Source organism: Pelobates fuscus, chromosome 8 (genome assembly GCF_036172605.1).
Source record: "Pelobates fuscus isolate aPelFus1 chromosome 8, aPelFus1.pri, whole genome shotgun sequence".
Taxonomy (NCBI): Eukaryota; Metazoa; Chordata; class Amphibia; order Anura; family Pelobatidae; genus Pelobates; species Pelobates fuscus.
In genome coordinates this window covers 8,733,016-8,752,424 of record NC_086324.1, presented here as the reverse complement: position 1 = coordinate 8,752,424, position 19,409 = coordinate 8,733,016, and the positions used below count along the sequence as shown (strand labels likewise).

General features: G+C 41.5%; 1 protein-coding gene across 4 annotated transcripts in view; it reads left to right on the top strand.

Annotated features, from left to right (window-relative positions):
• Positions 1-17,008, top strand: part of EPB41L5 (erythrocyte membrane protein band 4.1 like 5) — a 46,902-nt gene extending 29,894 nt beyond the window's left edge. Inside the window, exons 16-26 of one of the 4 annotated variants that reach the window (XM_063429229.1) lie at positions 368-483; positions 5,963-6,129; positions 6,743-6,804; positions 7,250-7,381; positions 7,525-7,586; positions 8,102-8,197; positions 8,785-8,866; positions 9,398-9,475; positions 9,551-9,592; positions 13,155-13,288; positions 14,410-17,008. In XM_063429229.1, the coding sequence (XP_063285299.1) occupies positions 368-483; positions 5,963-6,129; positions 6,743-6,804; positions 7,250-7,381; positions 7,525-7,586; positions 8,102-8,197; positions 8,785-8,866; positions 9,398-9,475; positions 9,551-9,592; positions 13,155-13,288; positions 14,410-14,467 (1,029 nt within the window). In that variant the 3' untranslated portion in view covers positions 14,468-17,008. Of the gene's footprint in view, positions 1-367; positions 484-2,850; positions 3,967-5,962; positions 6,130-6,742; positions 6,841-7,249; positions 7,382-7,524; positions 7,587-8,101; positions 8,198-8,784; positions 8,867-9,397; positions 9,476-9,550; positions 9,593-13,154; positions 13,289-14,409 lie in introns of those variants that run through there. The other 3 variants (XM_063429228.1, XM_063429230.1, XM_063429231.1) reach the window with 3 other exon arrangements.
• Positions 17,009-19,409: the final 2,401 nt, after the last annotated feature.

Below are 19,409 nucleotides of genomic sequence, written 5' to 3'. Positions count from 1 at the left end.
ACATTGTAGCACTAAGTGCAAACGGGACACAGCACCCAGACCACTTCAATGAGCTGGGTGCCTACAGTGCCCCTTTAATGCAGAGTGTGGACACGTCAAACGTTGGTCCTGTAATCTTTGCAGCATTGTAAATATGGGCTTTCCTTAGAAAAGGCAGAGTTTACACTGCTGAGTCTGCAGGGACGGGCTTTTAGACCGCATAATCATTACATTGAGCTATGGTGGTTCAGGTGCCTTTAAGGAACCTTCTTTATTTAAGGCATATCTTCATGATAATTTGGGGTTTTAAATCTAGATTATTTTAGGGGGGAGGGATATTTTCCCCTTTTTGTCAGCCCCATATTGACCCATTTATTTTATTCACCAGGTTTGGACAGGGAAGCCAACCCTTCCTGTCGTCAGCAATATACCTTCAGGGCCAGTGTTGGTGGAAATCGAGAACCTTCCCAGGAGCCCCGGAGCTGGCCAGGGAGAGAAGAAATGGTTTGTCTATAAGATTGTAATAACACGATTATTATCCAAATTCTCTCCCTCCCTGGGGTTATCAGTTCCACCCTGTCTACATTGAAATATTTCAACAGCCAGCCCACCCACTGCACACACCCAGGAATTCCTCTGTAATTAACCAATTGGTTGCAATCCTGCAGAGGGTACAGGCCAGTGCTGCCTTTTAATATGAAGACAGAAAGATGGTGTATCTGACAACATTTACTAAAAATACATTTATAAAACATCCTTCATAGACCTGTTTATGTAGAATCTTCCCAAAATCTTATGGTTCCTGGCAACTAACATGAGCCTTTTTATATATCGAAGATTCCAGGTCTGAGTGTTAAGGCTCAGGATTGTGAGGCTCAGGTTATGGGAGAAATCTGTCAAAATGGAGTTTATTTAACATTTTGTAGATGTGAAAGAATAATCCTAATTTTAGAACAAAGTTCTCTAACTTTGCTGTTTAAATCTGCTATGTTGACCTACAACATGCATTTCCCTTGTAGCCTTTGTATGTGGAAATGTTTTTTTTTTTTTTTTGTCACCCCTCACACTAAACCCATTTGAATCGAATGGTAATGTGTGGCAGGTCGGTTAAATAGAGATTCTTAAGCTATATTTCAGCTCAGTTCATTTCATTGTTTCCTATTATAAAATTGTCTGGTTATTGTGGAATATTAACAAGGACAATGCAGGTTTTAGGAGACGTCTGCACTGAGATCATTGTTTTAAATGTGCATTTCTCAGTTTAGTCCGTAAATCCTGAGTGTCCTGAGAACAGTTTTTCGGCACTTGCAATTATATCCTAAAGAATAGTAACCGCAAAAATAAAAGTGACGGTGGCGGCCATTTCCTTTCAGATCACATTTGATGAAAATTGTGATTTGTTTTTAATAATGATGATATCAATGTATTTAACCAGATTACTCTGGTTTCCAAGTACGTCCTGGGGATGTTACTATTACCCAATTTAATGGTACTCCTTTTATCTACCTCGGAAGGATTACGGGCTGATTCATCCCTGCACTGATTTGAACCTACCACCATTCAAAAGTTGGACATATTCTACTGATGATGCATTAGCCTAATTGGCCTTGCATTTACTGTAAATAAACCAATTATTGGACAAAATAATTTTTTAAAAGGGTAGAATAAACCACCGCCATATAATAACCAAGTTCTTGATCTGATCTAATTCTTAAGAATTTTTTTAACATTTGTTCTGCTATGAAAGCAAGGTGTATGCCACACAAAGCCAAGGCCCTGACAGTTCGGTTACATATTTTATATATAACTGCACGTGCCGGAGTGTTAGATAAAATGTTAAGATTTTCACCCTATATATATAAACAAAAAACTGTGTGTAATGCAATACATAGGTTAAATGTAATGGGTTTTGTATCGTGCTTATTAACAATCTACGTGGTGATCTCCCCACTTGCTGCTGCGCTGCTTTTTCTTCTAAATCAAATGTGATCTGAATCATTCTGCTATGTAAAATAATTTGGTGATTTGCGTCCTCTGGTGATGGGTTTTCCGATTTTGGTGGCCCAGTGCTTCACTAAGTTTCAGTGATTAAGTCTTTCCAATATGGATCTGTCCGTGGCGGTCTAGTATCCATATATTGTATCGCTCGCACAAAATTTTGCTTAAACTGCGCTTCTGGGAAATCGGGGTTCACATCTTGAATCGTCTGGATTCTGTTTCCTTTTCGTTCTGTGATTATTGCTGTGCTTGGACTACACTGAAATCATCTTGCGGTGATCTGCATCAACCCCTGGATTTCTTTCCATTTCTGACTGTTTTACAGTTTTGATTTATTTTGCGTCTTAAGTACTTCCTGCGTTCTTCTCAATCAAACTGCCAATTACTACTGGGTGATTTGCTTGGCAAACTGTCACTGGGGAATTTTCCGCGCATTGACTTTATTTCAGCCTCGGGAAAACCCCCTTTAAAGGCTCCGCAACGTGTGCCACTTCCATCTGTGCATGAAAATTGTGGCCAAATCTGCCCACACAACCAGGAGTCTGGAAATAAAGTCTGCGCCATCTCTGGTCATGTGATCAGAAAATCAAAATTAGAAATGACTGCTTCTCTACTTTTAATCCAGTAAACTAATATGCAATGCCAAACTGGTTAAATATATCTTTTTATCTCTTTTTTTTTTTATCTGACTAAGCTTCCTTTGGCTACACTTTTAATCTTACTCAAAATTTGATTGAATGCATTTTTCTAAACCGCGATATCTCTCGAAATTGTCAGTGAGCAAAATAACTTTGATAAGTTCTGTTTGTTCCTTGTTTCTCTTCTGTGTGGGTGCCGTGACCCATCCATAGTAATTATTTTACCTTGACACAGGAATAGTGATGTTTCGGGGGTCACGCAGGATGGAAATGTCTGGAAAACGCAAATGCCACCCTCCTCACTGGTGGGGCACCGGAGCTTTACTCATTTTGTGTATGAGCAGAATGCTGGGAAACCTGTCGAACTTCAAAACTTTACCTCTGGGGCAACCATGACTAATCTGTGACGCAGAGAAAACAGAGGCCTTAACTGCTTGCCGAGTGTCAAACAATCCCCCCTTCCTCCAGTGTTTCTGGTAAACCCAGCATGATAAAACAAGTATTAATTAAGCAGACTTTGGACATTTTAAGATACGCTCACTGCCGGAACAAGCGTAGCAAAGGGTCCAATTTGTAAATTGAAAATAAGCAATTTCTGTTCTTCAAACGTCTCTCAAGGTCAATATGAATGTCGTAGTAACATTAACTTCTTCTAAAAGGGTCCGTTCTGTTTCTCACGTAGAGTTCTAAACACAAAGGTTAAAAAAGTCTACCTTTTATCTTTAAAAGGTGCTTCTATTTACCGATGTCAAAGGTTAAGAATCTGTAAATTGTTAAAAGAAAATTTCCATTTTAATGTTCAATTAAATACCTGCATATGCATTCTAAGTCTTGACAGCTGTACTACATTATAAAGCTGAAAGATAATTTACTGTTACACTATCTAGGTAAGAGAAATCAATGCAAATTATTATTTTTGGGGGGGAGGTGGTTTAAATAATGCAACATGTGTAAGAAGGCACGGAGTATTGTGACCCATGTTCCATCTAAGAATAATTTTTCACAACCACACTAAAATGGACAAACCTCACGTACACATATTGCTACTTGTTATAGGTTACATTCCTTACTCGGAGTACTTGTTGCGATAAAGAGGATGGCGAATACTGCTAGCGATCTTAGGAATTGCATGTTGTAGCTGTTTTTTACAAAGTAAAGGGACACTCCACTGCCCATATACAATACATAAATAATAAAAAAAATGCTGTTTAGATACTCCGGCAATAAAAAAAAATGCTTGCATTTAATTATGTATATTTTCACTGTGGGTATATCTAAATACTGCTTTCAAAAGCTGCAGATCTCTTGTGTACAGTCTTAGCAAGCCCTCCCCTTCAAACCCCGCCCAGACTTTCTGTGGCTGTCCAATCACAGACTTCCCAATGCAGCTCAATGAGACATCTTTCCAAGACTTGTAGATATGTGCTCTGGGCAATTGCTACCTCTTGAATTAAGCTCCAATGAGCTAACAAAACCAGGACGTAGCATGACCAGTTGTCTGACAGCCAGAGGGCAAAACCAGGTTAAATATTTAAAACTGCAAAAGGGGAATGTAAGTCAGAATTTAGACACGGTGAATCATGCTCTATAAAGAGATTTTAAAGGTGGATTTTATGGTAAATTCGTAACGAGAGAGAGAGAGAGAGACACACACACTAGATCCACATCCCTCACATCTGTAAACCTATATACACACGTAATTAGCCTCTTATCCCCATTGTGGGAGGTGTGTTCCACCTGGTGCAGATCTTTCCCTGCAAGACACCCCTGTAGGATGGCGTATTACACCCGTGTTCAGGAAATTGACTTGATTTAGCCGTTCATGGTCCTGGTACGTGACAAACATCTCTTCCTGGAATTTGACTCCTGCATACATCACAAAAGTTGTAAATGGATTTATTTTGTTTTTACAAAATGTGTTGGTTCCCTCTCCTTATTTCAAGAAATTCTGATTAAAATATATTTTATCTCACCCTGGCAATCTACAAAACAAGTCAGGTTCCTATGCGTTTTGTACCAAAGATTTTTATTTACTTGTTGAATTTCAATTTGCAGACCAAGAGCAAAACAGCCCTCATTACGTGAATAAAATGTAACAGTCTCTGGGTATCTAACAAATAGACACAAATACATGACTTATAGATTTACTTTGAATCCATTGTTGGCATTTTTGGTTGTTTTGGATTTGTGGAATAGTTTCCGAGAAGGGTTTCCCTTTAAACGGTCATTTTAAGCACCATGGCAACCCTCGCTCTCAGTGCTGAGAGTGGCTGAAAACTCACACCGCTGTAAACCAGCCCCTCGGAGCTGTCAATCAGGCAGGCTGAATGCTCTGTTCTGACTGCCTGTATTACCTGTGTGCATGTAGTATGCATTGATCTGCACTAGGTCCTCCGTGGAAAGAGAGCCAGGCCGCAGACCAAGTGTGCAGGAACATGAGTGAACCTGACTGTGTAAACACCTGTAGAGAGGGTGAAGCATTCTGTGAGCATGGCCAGCAGCGTGGCTTCCCAGAAACGTACTTAATTGGGCCGGCAGGTAAAACTATCCATCATACACTACACAGACCGCTGAATAGAGTGTAAAAGGCCAAACCTCCAGCTTCCTCCACCCAGTCAAACGGAGGACAATGATTGCGCACCTCTATCCTTAATGTTTCCACATCCTTGACCGCAAGTCTCAGCCCAGTGATGGAATTTATCAATGTGATTGTGTCAATGTATTGAGCTATGTATTAAAGATCTGGATAGCCAGCATTTATTACATTTCAAGTAGTCTGTAGACATCCGGCCAGGACTGGAATATTTCTATGAATCTGGAACTCTCAACCCTGCGACTAACCCCTGGATGTGTGTATTCTGTATTCCCTCTCGCTCTGCACTGATTGGCCGCTAGTCAAGCTCCCCAGTTATCGCGTCTGTTACCGGTAAGTTCTGCAGAAAACAAGTTGTTTATTCAATAAACCAGGAATTCAGGCAAATTGCAAACTGGAAAAAAATATAATCCCCATTTCAGTCATGTTACCATTTTGGTAAAAAAAAAAATATTTTCTTATCCGTTTTGCACAATTCCCGATTTAGTGAATCTGTGTTCTGACTGTCTGGGGGTATTTCTCAAAGACATTTTTCTGGTCTTCGTGCTTCCAATATGAAGAAGCTACCCTTGGAGGGGTGTTATATGTATCAACATGTCTTTATATCACCAACTATGAAGGTGAGCCCTAATACCAGCGCCATGATCCAGCACTGAGTAACGTGTCATTAGAATTAGCTATGAACCTGTCATACAGCCCTACATGGCCGTGAGGTGTGAGCAATTACTCGAGTTCTGCTTTATTATCTCCACAGCTTTATCGGGTTACTGGATAGCCAGGACTTGCTGGAAAGCGGCCTTGATGAAGTGTTGGCCCTGCAGGTCCCTACTGGCTACGTTCCAGGTTTGGATGCCACTGGTTTGGGATTCTCCAACCCTTGCCTGGAGGAGGTGAAGACTGAGTTTGCGGATTCCCCATCAGGTAATAATTCCCTGAATTGCAATTAAAATCAGTTTATTGCAGAGTTAGCAGGTCCTAGTGGATTCAACCGTGAGTAAATTTGTAGCAAAGTCTCCGTGCGATCGTCTCTGGGCCTCCTTGCTTGGGACAGAGAGATCCTATTGATCAGGACTCAAGTACCCGACATTCTCTCCTGAGTGCAGGCAATGCTACTCCTGACACTCGCCTCTGGCCTGCCCGACTATCTCCCCTGAGTGCAGATAATGTCACTCTCGACACTTACCTCTGGCCTGCCCGACATTCTCCCAAATGCAGATAATGCCACCCCTGACACTCACCCCTGGCCTGCCCGACAATCTCCCCTGAGTGCAGATAATGCCACTCTAGACATTCGCCTCAACTGCCCGACAATCTCTCCTGAGTGCAGATAATGTCACTCTCGACACTCACCTCTGACTTGCCCAACTATCTCCCCTGAGTGCAGGCAATGCCACCCCTAAAACTCACCACTAACCTGTCAGACATTCTCCCCTGAGTACAGTCAGTGCCACAATTAAAATTACATTAAAATGCCACTCTCAATGTACTTTAAATAAAAATAAAAAAAATTCATGTGTGTTCTTTTTTGTTTCAGTGTTTGACGGCATAGCAGTAAAACTGAATAATCTGGAAGCCAATGGAGCGTCAGTGTGTCCGGTACGGGCAAATATGAACATCAGTGTGAACAAGCAGGTACCAGGGATAGACCCCGCCCTGATAACCCCCTCCTAGTCTGTTAGTTACCAACTGTGTGCCTTTTTAGTGGTAACTCTCTAGCTATTATCGGTATGGATAAAATATTATTATAATAAGGTATGTGAGTACGCCACGGCGAGCTATGCCATAACTAAACCACAAGTTCCAATTTTATTACACAAAACATCCCCTAAAATATATCACAAGATATCTATCTATCTATCTATCTATCTATCTATGGAAATCCGAAATCCGTGTAGTGAGTAGACTCTCAGAGCTGGATTACTGGCACGTCTCTTCACTACACTGATTTCGTAGATCCCCATCACTGTACCGCGCTATGGAATATGTTGTCGCTACATAAGTAACCCATTAGGCTAAACACCCTACGGCCTGTTTTCCCTAGGATGGTGCTGAAAAGCTGACCGAGAAATGTCTGAATAATGCTAGAGAGAGCGCGCAGACATCACCGGCCTGGATCACAGCCGACATAAAGAGCAATATATTAAAGGCCCAGCTGGAAGCTGGACAGCACAAGGTAATGCTGCGTCTCCTGTGTCCGGCTTTGGATCCAAACCACTGTATTATTATTAATTGGTTGTTTGTCGTAGAATTGTGCAGAGACCTTGTAGTGTTAAATGCTTAGTAGATTTTATCTGTGATTTATGTTTTGTGTGGCAGATCACAAAGGATGAGCTGGTGACTGTTGACAAGAACTGCGTTGGAGACGATCATCTGACCAGGTAACCAAGCAACTCAAATGCCCCTCCCTTACTTCATGCACCCCAGCCCCTCCCCCTCGGCCTGCACCCCTGCCCCTCCCCCTCGGGCTGCACACCTGCACGTCTATCCCCTTCCTTACTTCATGCACACCAGCCCCTCCCCCTCAGGCTGCACACCTGCCCCTCCCCCTCAGGCTGCACACCTGCCCCTCCCCCTCGGGCTGCACACCTGCCCCTCCCCCTCGGGCTGCACACCTGCCCCTCCCCCTCGGGCTGCACACCTGCCCTGTCTGCACGTCTATCCCCTTCCTTACTTCATCCATGTTTGCCTCTCCCCTGACTGCATTAATGCCTACCCCACACCTGCCTGCCGGCTTGCCCATCAGTCACCTACCCAAACCCTTAATGCCTGCCCACCTCCTACTGTCCTTACCCCAGCTTGCCCGCATACCCATCAGTCGCCAGGTCCTCTCTTTACTTTCCCCTCCCCTGCCTTTCATTTACTGAAGGCACTTATTCAATTTCTCATCCTTTAGGAACGTAACTGTGAAAATGAATAACCTCTCATTAACAAACTTAAACCAGGAATGTGCCGAGTCGGGGGAGTCTCCAGGTTCATGTTCTTTCCTCATGTAGGTGTCTTCAACCCCAATTAAGATATACCCCTACCTCTTAACCCTTTCAGTGATTGGGTTAAAGCATGGGTTTAGGTATACCATGCCTCCATGCTGGTTCTGAAAGGGTTAATTGAATATTAATGCACAGTTTGCATTAAATCTTTAATAATTATTGTGCGGTCTCCATCACTGACTGCCATGTACAAAGTAACCACAGTCTGATTTTATGAACGCCATTATACGAATTATTGTAAACTCTATAAACTGTAAGCAATATGGAGTTACATTATCGGATATATCTGCTTTGTAGAAATAATAATACATTATGTTGGCCATGATGGTGCAACAATGGCAAATTTAAGATATTTTCATAGTTTGTGGTCTGGTCTTTCTTTAATCAAATTTTAAAAAATGTTTAGCAAAATAACAGCAAGTTTAAAGAATAAACTAAAAAAAAGTACAATGTTTAAAAGTAAGGGTGTGTCTGTGTGTTCCACTTTGTGCCCCATTCATCTCATATCGGTCCTTATTGTTGGGGTGTTGTTGTTGACTTGAAAGAATAAACGTGACACATCCAATTTTTACTGTTTTTTTTTTTTAAGTCCAGAGAAAGATGTCCCCAGATTCGAAAGCCCTGTGATTCCGTCCGTCTCTGTTGCAGTAGAGGAGGCTTCGGGGATTAAGGTAGCAGCTGGATCTAGTGTGTGTGTGTGTCTCTCTATCTTTCATTCAGGTTCTCCTAATGTATGTTCATAAGATAACAAACTTGTTTTTACAATAGTCTCATATTGATAGCTTTTAAAATGTATCGCTGCCTCCATCAAAGCCTACACTCATTGTTATTAATCTTTAGGACCAGGTGTAATAGTGCTAAAGATTTTTTTCTTTCTCAGATAGGGAAAGACAAATTCTGGGATAGGAGAAAGTGTGTTTGTGCACTCTGTCACTTTCCGACCGTGCATTGTGCACAATCATAGTGAATGCACACGCAGAACACAATTTCTGCACACAGATATAAATAGAAAACGCTTTATTCAGAAAATAAGGTTAATTGATTTATCTTGTTAACGCCATCCTTTCCATATTTACATGAAAAGTGCACTTTAATGCTAATCTGCCGTTTGTGTACAGTGATGTGGTTTTGCTGTGTTGACTGTTCCTTCCTTTCCGGCTGTGGTTTGGGTGTTTTATAATGTGTGTAATGTCTTTGTGCAGAGCGCCACGGACGATCTTGACGTTCTCCTAGCCTCACTCACAGAGAATCTTATTGACCTTTCAGACAAACCTCCACAGGTAGTGCAGCACCATCTGAGTGAATTTAGAGAATATCTATTAAAAATCAGAACTGAATTTGTTTTATCTTTCCAGGTGCCCTCATACACCACAATTACTCCACGTTGGATTGTACCAGTAAGTATGACTATTTCATAAATTGATCCCATATATGTTTTATTGCATTGTTTAGATATCTAGAAGAGAAAGGGATCTTTTTCTGAATGTATTTATTTATTTTTACATTCCCTCCAAATGCATGGTTTAGTAGGTCTGAGCAGCTACAGACAGCCCCTTATTTAACCGGGGACATTTAATCAGGTCTTGGTATGCAAAACGTAAAATGATGTGAAAAATATAATAAATGATTAAAATATAATAAAACACCTATAAAAAGTGACATGTAACTTGCAGAATTACAGTGAGGGAAATAAGTACTTAATGATTTTGAATGTTTGCCCACTGACAAAGAAATGATCAGTCTATAATTTTAATGGTTGGTGTATTTTAACAGTAAAGAGACAAAATAAAAAGAAAAACCTGAAACATGCATGTCAAAGTTATACATTGATTTGCATGTTATTTAAGAGTGTAATAAGTAGTTGATCCTGTAACGGATCACCTGGCACCCCGACTGGGTACCTCCGTTGAAGGATGCTCCTAGCGCTTACAGAGGGCTCCAAGTGCTCCGCCAGACACCACAACCACCGTAGACCCCAGGAACCGCCGCAGCTTGGTTGGGGTCTCGCCGTCTCCTACCCACCCTGGACCTACGACAAGGCTCCAGGTTCCAGTGGGTGAACCTCTCCTCCGGGAGAGTGAAGCAGGAGCAAGCTCTTACAAGAGCTTAGAAGTGATTAGCTAAGGGAGCATGCAGAGCATAAAAAATCCCTTGTAGTGATATAGCGATTCCCCCAATAAGAGACAGGACTCTAGATTGAGGGTAAAAGAAGAACTGATGTTTAATGGCAGGTACTCTGCTTTTATGCAGTGCTCCCCTGCAAGGGAGACGCCCACAGGCAATTAGGCATTAACCAACCAGATAACGTTTACATCCCACAGATTCCCTCCCCTCTGCTTGGGAGATAATTGAGTTTCTTACTGTATCTACTCAATTATCTCCAAGCTAAAATCTATAATTTTTTATGCATTTTTATAACTCCCAAACTATACATCCAATATTAATAAAAGTCACATATTGTTAATCAGCACACTTTACTGACAAACATGTCAAAAATTCAGCCAATTCCATCCAGGGGTTAAAGAGTTAGCTGGAAGTCCTTTATGACCGACCGCAAGCACATTTTCATGCCCAAAACAGTTCCATGGATTTGGGCTGTGCGGTCGGTCTATTTTACACCGAGAAAATGACTAAGTCCCATTCGAACGGGCGTTCCAGCCGCGGTGTCGAAGAAGGTACGGGTCAGCGGTGTTCGTGCAATTGGGCAGCCGCAAACAGTTCCATAGATTTGGCTGCACACACCGCTGACCGCGTTCGAATAAGTTAAAATGGCCGCCGCCACATGTTCGTTTGTCGAATGGCAGCCACTTCGACGACTTCGGCACTCCGAATGCATCCGAAGTGCCAGTTTAAAAGTTGTAACACTGCTCCAAAGTATTTAAAGGGCCAGGAACAGCATACAAAAATCCATTATGCCCAAATGCAGTTCTTAAAGGGCAATACATCCCAGGGCCATAGTCGCAGGGCAGGAGGCTAGCGATCAATCCTCTCCAATGCCCAGTGGCAAATGGCAGTTTGTCACAGATGCCCCTATCAATCAGCAAGATTTCTGGCTCCTAGGTGTCTTTTATACAGGTAACAAACTGAGATTAGGAGTACTCCTAATCTCAGCTTGTTACCTGTATAAAAGACACCTGTCCACAGAAGCAATCAATCAGATTCCAAACTCTCCATCATGGCCAAGACCAAAGAGTTGTCCAAGGATGTCATTGACAAGATTGTAGACCTACAAAAGGCTGGAATGGGCTACAAGACCATTGCCAAGCAGCTTGGTGAGAAGGTGACAACAGTTGGTGTGATTATTCGCAAATGGAAAAAACACAATAACTGCCAGTCTCCCTCGGTCTGGTGCTCCATGCAAGATCTCACCTCGTGGAGTTTCAATGGTCATGAGAACAATGAGCAATTAGCCCAGAACTACACGGGAGGATCTTGTTAGTGATCTCAAGGCAGCTGGGACCATAACAATTGGTAACACACTATGCTGTGAAGGACTGAAATCCTGCAGTGCCTGCAAGGTCCCCCTGCTCATGAAGGCACATTTACAGGTCCGTCTAAAGATTGCCAATAAACATCGGAATGATTCAGAGGAGAACTGGGTGAAAGTGTTGTGGTCAGATGAGTTCAAAATCGAGCTAATTTGGCATCAACTCAACTCGCCGTGTTTGAAAGAGGAGGAATAATGCCTATGACCCCAAGAACACCATCCCCACGTCAAACATGGAGATGGAAACATTATGCTTTGGGGGTGTTTTTCTGCTAATGGGAACAGGACAACTGCACTGCATCAAAGGGACGATGGACGGGGCCTTGTACCATCAAATCTTGGGTAAGAACCTCCTTCCCTCAGCCAGGGCATTGTAAATGGGTCGTGCGTGGGTATTCCAGCATAACAATGACCCAAAACACACAGCCAAGAGGGAAGGCACATTAAGGTCCTGGAATGGCCTAGCCAGTCTCCTGACCTTACTCCCATAGAAAATCTGTGGAGGGAACAGAAGGTATGAGTTGCCAAATGTCAGCCCGAAACCTTAATGACTTGGAAAGGATCTGCAAAGAGGAGTGGGACAAAATTCCTTCTGAGATGTGTGCAAACCTGGTGGCCAACTACAAGAAACGTCTGACCTCTGTGATTGCCAACAAGGGTTTTGCCACCAAGTCCTAAGTTGAAGGGGTCAAATACTTATTTTACTCATTGACATGCAAATCAATTTATAACTTTTTTGACATGCGTTTTTCTGGATTTATTTTTGTTATTCTGTCTCTCGCTGTTAACATACAACTACCATTAAGATTATAGACTGATCATTTCTTTGTCACTGGGCAAACGTTCAAAATCAGCAGGGGATCAAATACTTTTTTCCCTCAATGTACTGTGTTGTACCACAAGCGAGACGACAAGAAACAGCAATTAGGGACACCTGGTGCCATACTTCCAGCTTGTTGGCCCCGGTGCTGCTGCATAGGCAGTGGTTCCGCCATTACGGATATTTTTTCGTGTACCCCTGGGGGTACGTGCACCACAAGTTGGGAACTGCAGATGTAGGAGATCGATTGTGTCTGTAAGCATAGGTACTTGCTTGCGAACAAAAAACAAGTGCTCTGTAAAAAAAGGCGCTTACATTAAAAAAATAAATAAAAATATTACTTTAGAATAGCTGCTACCACAAAAGTGCAAGTATCTCTCTAACGTGTACACACTAAAATGCAGAGGGAAGACGGGGTGAGTGGCTTAACTTGACATTCCCCCCAGCAAGTTCAGTTGAGCGCTATAAGAAGGTATACACGTACCTTTATATAAATAAAGGGAACGGATGCTCCTCTCTGGCTTTCTGTCCAGTTCATGTCATGATTGTATAAGCTGCCAGACTGCATATTATCTCAATATTCACTGACAACTCTCTGATATGTTGCTACTACACAATGTGGTCCCTGTAACCCGTGTCCTTTATTCTGTAGACTTCCACCACATCCAATGGACACCTGACTGGGGACACAAACCTGCCTGTTAAAGCAATAAGCCCCTCTGGAGACACTTTCTCTACCACTGTAGACGCTGTCGATCCCCCACACCCTGCTGAGGCCAACACAAGGTAAGAGGCTTTCATTTCCCATCATTCATCTCTGTTTTCCATTTTGGATATCTATGTCATCATAGTCACCATAGTACAATTACTATAACCCAAACTTCCTAGTGATTAACATCTCAGCAGATTTGTTATTTACTGAAAGCCGAATTCCCTCTGTTCAAATGATCTAAAGATAATCTGGGGCATTTGAGCTGCGAATTCCATACATTGCAATTCTAAGGCTTTATTGGAGAATCCGGACAATGGTAATTATTAAGAATTCAGCTGGCCGGACACAACCAAATGACTGGAACCAGGAGTGAATAACACTCAGATACATTGATTGTTAAACGTAACTGGCAGAGGTTGGTTCGACTAAATTTGCTGGCAGACAGCTACCAATCCTAATCGAATCATTACAATAAGCACAAGCATGATAGCGGACTATCAGAGAAAGCGTTAACCGTATAGACGGGTCCAATATGCCCAATTATTTAAAACATTTATTTAGGTTTGTTTTATGGCTGCATGTGCTGCCGAGGGCAGATATAGCAGATTTCTTTAAGTTTCTTGCAAAAAGTGGCTAAATTGAATCTGCAGACTTGCTTCTGCTTAATCCGTCATTTAGGCTCTAAAAGCTTCAGTCCATTGTGTTTCCGATTAAATTAATCGTTTTTAATGGAAACCTGTCGTTGATTTAGTCTTCTGGTATGAACTGCGTTAATGAGGGTAGGAGACCGATACATGTTTTCATGTGAGAATTGGGGGCCCAGAGAATGAGGTTCTATACAGAGCTCAGTCTGCCTTTTCCAACCACCCTTAGCACTAAGAACTGCTGGCAGACCCACCATGTCATCCTGGACACATAGAACATCCTCCTGCTGATGGTAATTAAATGAATAATGCTGCCCTGCAGAATGTACAATCCGTGTGCTGTAGCAAGGAAATCCGTTTAACCCAGAAGAAAGCAAAATGACTGCCTGAGTTAGCTCACCTCTTCCTGAGTCATGTGAATGTTACGTGGTATCACGTTTTATGTCCTGCATGTTGTGCCCAGGAAACAATAGCACCACTTGTTATTAGTATCTGTGGGTGGAGGGCAGTCCAATGCTAAATATGTGTACCTCTCTTGTGTTCCCTTCAAGCACTGTGATTTGTGAAGAGCTGATCAGGCCGAAATGTCTGCTCACCACCGAACTGTGAAACTGCTTCTGCCTTCCTGGGAATCACTGGACTCCACTAAATAATGGGATCCTGGGAGCGAGGTTGGATTGCTCTTAGCCGGTCCTGTTGGTAACAGGACTGACTGTATTAGTAGGTTCACGATTATATTTTCTACACTGGAAGATTTTTCTTTTCTACTGATACCTGAACTGTGATGGTTTTAACGGGACAGACACATCCCAAAACATTCCATGTTTATCTAAAAGACAATTACAGTGTGACTCCTTAGCTAAACGACTGCCTTAAACATTACTAAATTATTGTACCATCATCCGTCAGATTTTATAGTGTAATTATAGGATTTAGTACAGTTAATGTTTAACAGATGACAACAAGGATTTTACTCCTATGGCTGCAGTTAACTGCTTACAACTGTCCTGTGCTGGCAAATCTTTCTCCTTAAAGGTGATACTGTTTAATAATTGCTGTGTAAACCTCGTAATGTTTCTGGTCTGATCCCTTTAAATACAAATGGAAGATTCTTCCCCAAAAATATGAGAGAACACTTTCTGCAGCCATCATTTTAAAAACATTGGAAGTTTCAAATGTTCCTTTTGTTAGTTAAAAAGTGGAGTTTTAAAAATGTTTCAATATTGATTGTATCCTTGGCAGCTAATACCATGGGCAGGATTCTGTATCGAGGCCTCTGCAGGGATCACAGGTAGAGCCAGCCCTGTAATAATTTGTACAATTTCCATTTCTCACTGCCATTTCCAGCAGCTGAGCCGCGTAGCACAGGACTGGCTGCTGCTGGAAGTGCGAGGTTAGTGTGTGGTTGTGTCCCAGCTGATTTGGAGTAATTTTAATAAATAATCGGTCTCTTGGGTCCAGTTTCTCATAGCTGCCATGTTCTCCTTTGGCAGCTGCTATATGTACCACTACCTCTTATCTCCTGTACTCTTATATAGGTGTCTCAGTACAGTGTGCATTGTACGGGCTGCGGTACGAAGGATACATAGGGTGGGTTAAGGTTTTTAAAATATTCCAGCTCTGAGAGACCTAGAAGTCACGCGGGTGACATTTTTAATGTGTTCCCTTACAGCCATGTGTTTTAATATGGGTATTGAATGTGACTACACAGCTGCAGTAACTCAGGTAGGGCGATGGAGATCGTGGTTAGGGACAGAATTCCCCAAATCCTCCTAACTTAACTTGCGCCATGCTTCCGCCTACACCGCTAGTAGAACAGGGTTTCATTAACTAGTTCTGCCAGGGTGTATCGGTCAGTTCCTGCCAGTTACTGACAAGTAAATGAAATGACAGAGTACCAATTTTAAGACTGCACAATCTACTGTAACAAATTGCCTGTTTATACTGCAATGGTTGATTTACGTCAATTACCATGCAGTGTGAATAACATACTGCCTAGGGATGCACCAGACACTTTGTATCTGCTGTGTTCACCACAGTACTAGGGAGCATTGCAGCCCCCCATCACTCCTGTCACTGTTAAAGGTCAGCCCCCCTACCACCAGGGATCTCATAGCCAAACCAACCTTCACAATGCACATAAACTGTTAATATGACTTGAAAAGGAGGTTTTGGGTCTAAATTCCAATGAATTTTGGGGTGTAAAAATGTAAGTCTCTTGCGTTGGAGTTGAACTGCAACTCTCCTAACCAGCAGTTGGGGTGGTGGGTTTCTATTGAACACCCCTGAATACGTTTAGTTGGTTTTACAGGAGGCAGTTTGTCGCGTATTTCGTACTTCTGAATAGGGGGCTCTACCGTTACTGATTCACGGAAAGCAAACACAGCAGGAGAAAGCTAGAAGCATACAACAGTACTTATCTACAAAATGTGGAGTTCTGGAAAATTTGGCAGGGTCCTGTAGCTTTTAGATGAGACTAGCCAGGCAAAAAAAAGCTAAATTGGGGAAGTTTTTGAATTGAATAATTCCTTGGTAAATTCCTCATAACTCTTGCGGTGGTGAATGAACGAAGTGGTAATGCCCACAACAAACCATGAGGTCTTCAAATGTCTGGGTTACCCCCTAAACGGAACTTCTGGGAAATCAAAACTCATTTAAAGAGACTTTTACATTGTAGGACAAATGGCTACATTGGAGCAATTCTCACAATTCCATGGCTTCTGCTCAGCTACTTTTAGCCTAAAATTCTACACGAATTTCCTACAATTCCCTTTTTAGTGAGTTTTACTCTACGATACCAGCACTGCAGATTCACTGCCTCCAGAATTCTTCCATGATGATGTGTTTTTATCTAATAATACACCACTGTTCCCTCTACACTAATATTGTTTAACCTCAGAACCTGTTTGTATTTAAAGACACAGGTTGTACAATGTATCCTTAAATCTGAATATATATAATATATATTTTAGCTCTTTTTTACTTGTGTAACACTAAACGCTGGATTTCTTGTATTTGCTATGTAAAGCATTGCTGTAGATGAAATGTAAGTTATTTTTTATTGCGTACACGATTAGCCGCACTGAGATTTTTTGCTTTGTACACACTGTGAATTAATTCCTGCTCTGAAATACATAAAGAAACCACTTATGTCTGTCTTGTTCTCATTTTCCACATTATCGATCTAGAATTTTCATATTTCACCGGAATCCAGTGTAAATCACAAGATACATCTAGTTATAAACATGCAGTCATGATGGTGATTAATGAAACTTGTGTCTTTAAATTGAGTGTGATCACGTTCTTTTTTTGTTTTGTTTGTCTTTGTAATAAATTTCCCTGCCAGGGCTGTAAAACGTCTCTGATCTATTGAACAAATCCTCATTGTCGTTCCGACACAGGTTATAGAAGGTGTTTATTAAACTGCTGGCAGGGGGAACATTTATCATTAATAACAATTTAACCCCTTAAGGACCTGTAAGCGCATATATCAAAACGACTGTTTAGCCAAGCACCCTGCTCAGTCACAGAGCGCACATCTGTACAGAGCTGCTAATCTGAAATGGCATAATGGAACCGGTCGTTACAGCACGGAACATTCTGGTTCATCAAAGTGTTACAATGCAGAAACATTTAACCCCTTCAGGGCATGTGATTACACCTTCATATTGTGACACTCATGGGGAATTCTCTGCGGTGAATAGGTTAATGTGGCCCATTCTGTTTTTTTTTTTTTTCCTCTCCCAGTTTTCATTTTATTGGGCCCAATGTTTATATTTCCTTCCGTGGCACTTCCTTCCTTGATCTCCATGGCTGGGGGCTGACATATTTTTAGCTCCTCTGATTCTGGTAGTTTGTCTGTTTGTGGGATTTGTTTGTCTGATGCATTGTGGGTAAACTACCATTAAGCAGTAAAAATGCCAAATATCACCTTCCCTGTAAAAAGACTTACTTACATACTTTCTTATGCATAACAAAAAGATTGTAAAATAATAATAATAATAAAAATAGGGGATGGGCAATAGAGGGATAAGGGTGGTGACGACACTCTGTGAAGTGACATTCACACTGAGTTTAAATGTTCATGCATGGTATATATTTTCTGGAAGTGTCCTTGGCACAGTATGTCTATCTGGCTCCCCCGGTGTGTGTCGGACTTGCTAAAAGACTGGGAATTAAAGTTTATTCTCCTGTGTAAAATAAAACCTGATTTGGGAAACCTGTCTGACTAGTGACGTTACAATACACCACATTCTCCTTAATCTGCGCTCAGAACACATGACCACGCCAGCAGGCAACCTGTAAGAGCTATACGCAAATAGCTAGAAAATAAAATGTAAATAATGGAGCGTTACGTCCTTGAGCTGTGTGCGTTTCCTGGTGTCAGATTGTATTAGCAATTTGTGGGAATGCAGATAATCTTACTCCGGCAAGGGGTAAAGGGACAATAGAGTCACCAAAACAACTTTAGCTTAATGAAGCAGTTTTGGTGTACAGATCATGCCCAAGCAGTCTCACTGCCATTTATTAATTAAATCACTTTGTTTATACAGCCCTAGTCACGCCTTCCTAAATACTTCCAGAAAATGAAATTAGATAATCTAGGTTCCGTTATTGCACATTCTGTTTAACCCAGCTCTATTAATCGCCTTGTAGATCCTGCAGCAGCCACCTTTGTGTGATCAAAGGCCAATTTACAGAGCAGTATTTAGAAACTTCTAAAGCAAGTTAACATCTGATTGATTTCAATGTAGACAGGGGAGGTGAGAATAGGGCTGCAGAAACAAGTGATTTAACTCCTAAATTTCAGAGAATTGAGCGGTGAGACTATATAGGCATGATCTATAGACCAAAACTGCTTCATTAAGCTAAAATAGTTATAATGCTGATCGCATCCCCTTGACGTGACATTACTAAATGTTGCACATGTTTTTTAGTAAAAAAAAAATAAAAGCTTTTTTTAAATTTAGGGAAAATTAGCCAAAATGAAAGTGTAACCAAGTCAGCTGTGCTTCCCGTTCGGTTACTTTGGCCTCAAACTTGAATTCACTTTGCTTGCCTGACAAGTCTGACTTTTTTGTAAATAACCCTGTTAATATTATTGTTCCCACGGGTTATGTGACCTTAACACTGCAATACGTTTAATTCCTTACAGCCTTTCATAGTAACGGCAACAATAATTTTTTTTTTTTAATTGAATAAAACATTTACCTCAATTTATCTGTATTCCCTCCTACTGACGGCTCATTTTAAACACCATTCACAAAGTTAAAGCTATAATTAAAAGACCACAGCTGTATAGATCTGAAATGTACAACAGCAGCCTCGAAAGAAAGCAAAATAGCTGGTGACAAAGCCGACACAACGGTTTGTTTTTTGTGGGGGGTGGGGGATTGTTTTGTTTAACAAAAACCAAATAGTATTTAAATAAAGCATTGTATTTGGTTAGAGAAATCACGCCCCTTCGCCCGATTCTTCTCCAGTGACATCACTTACGCTAATTACTGCCGCAAGTGTTATACCCCCGGCAGATTTTACTCTTTATGTGAAA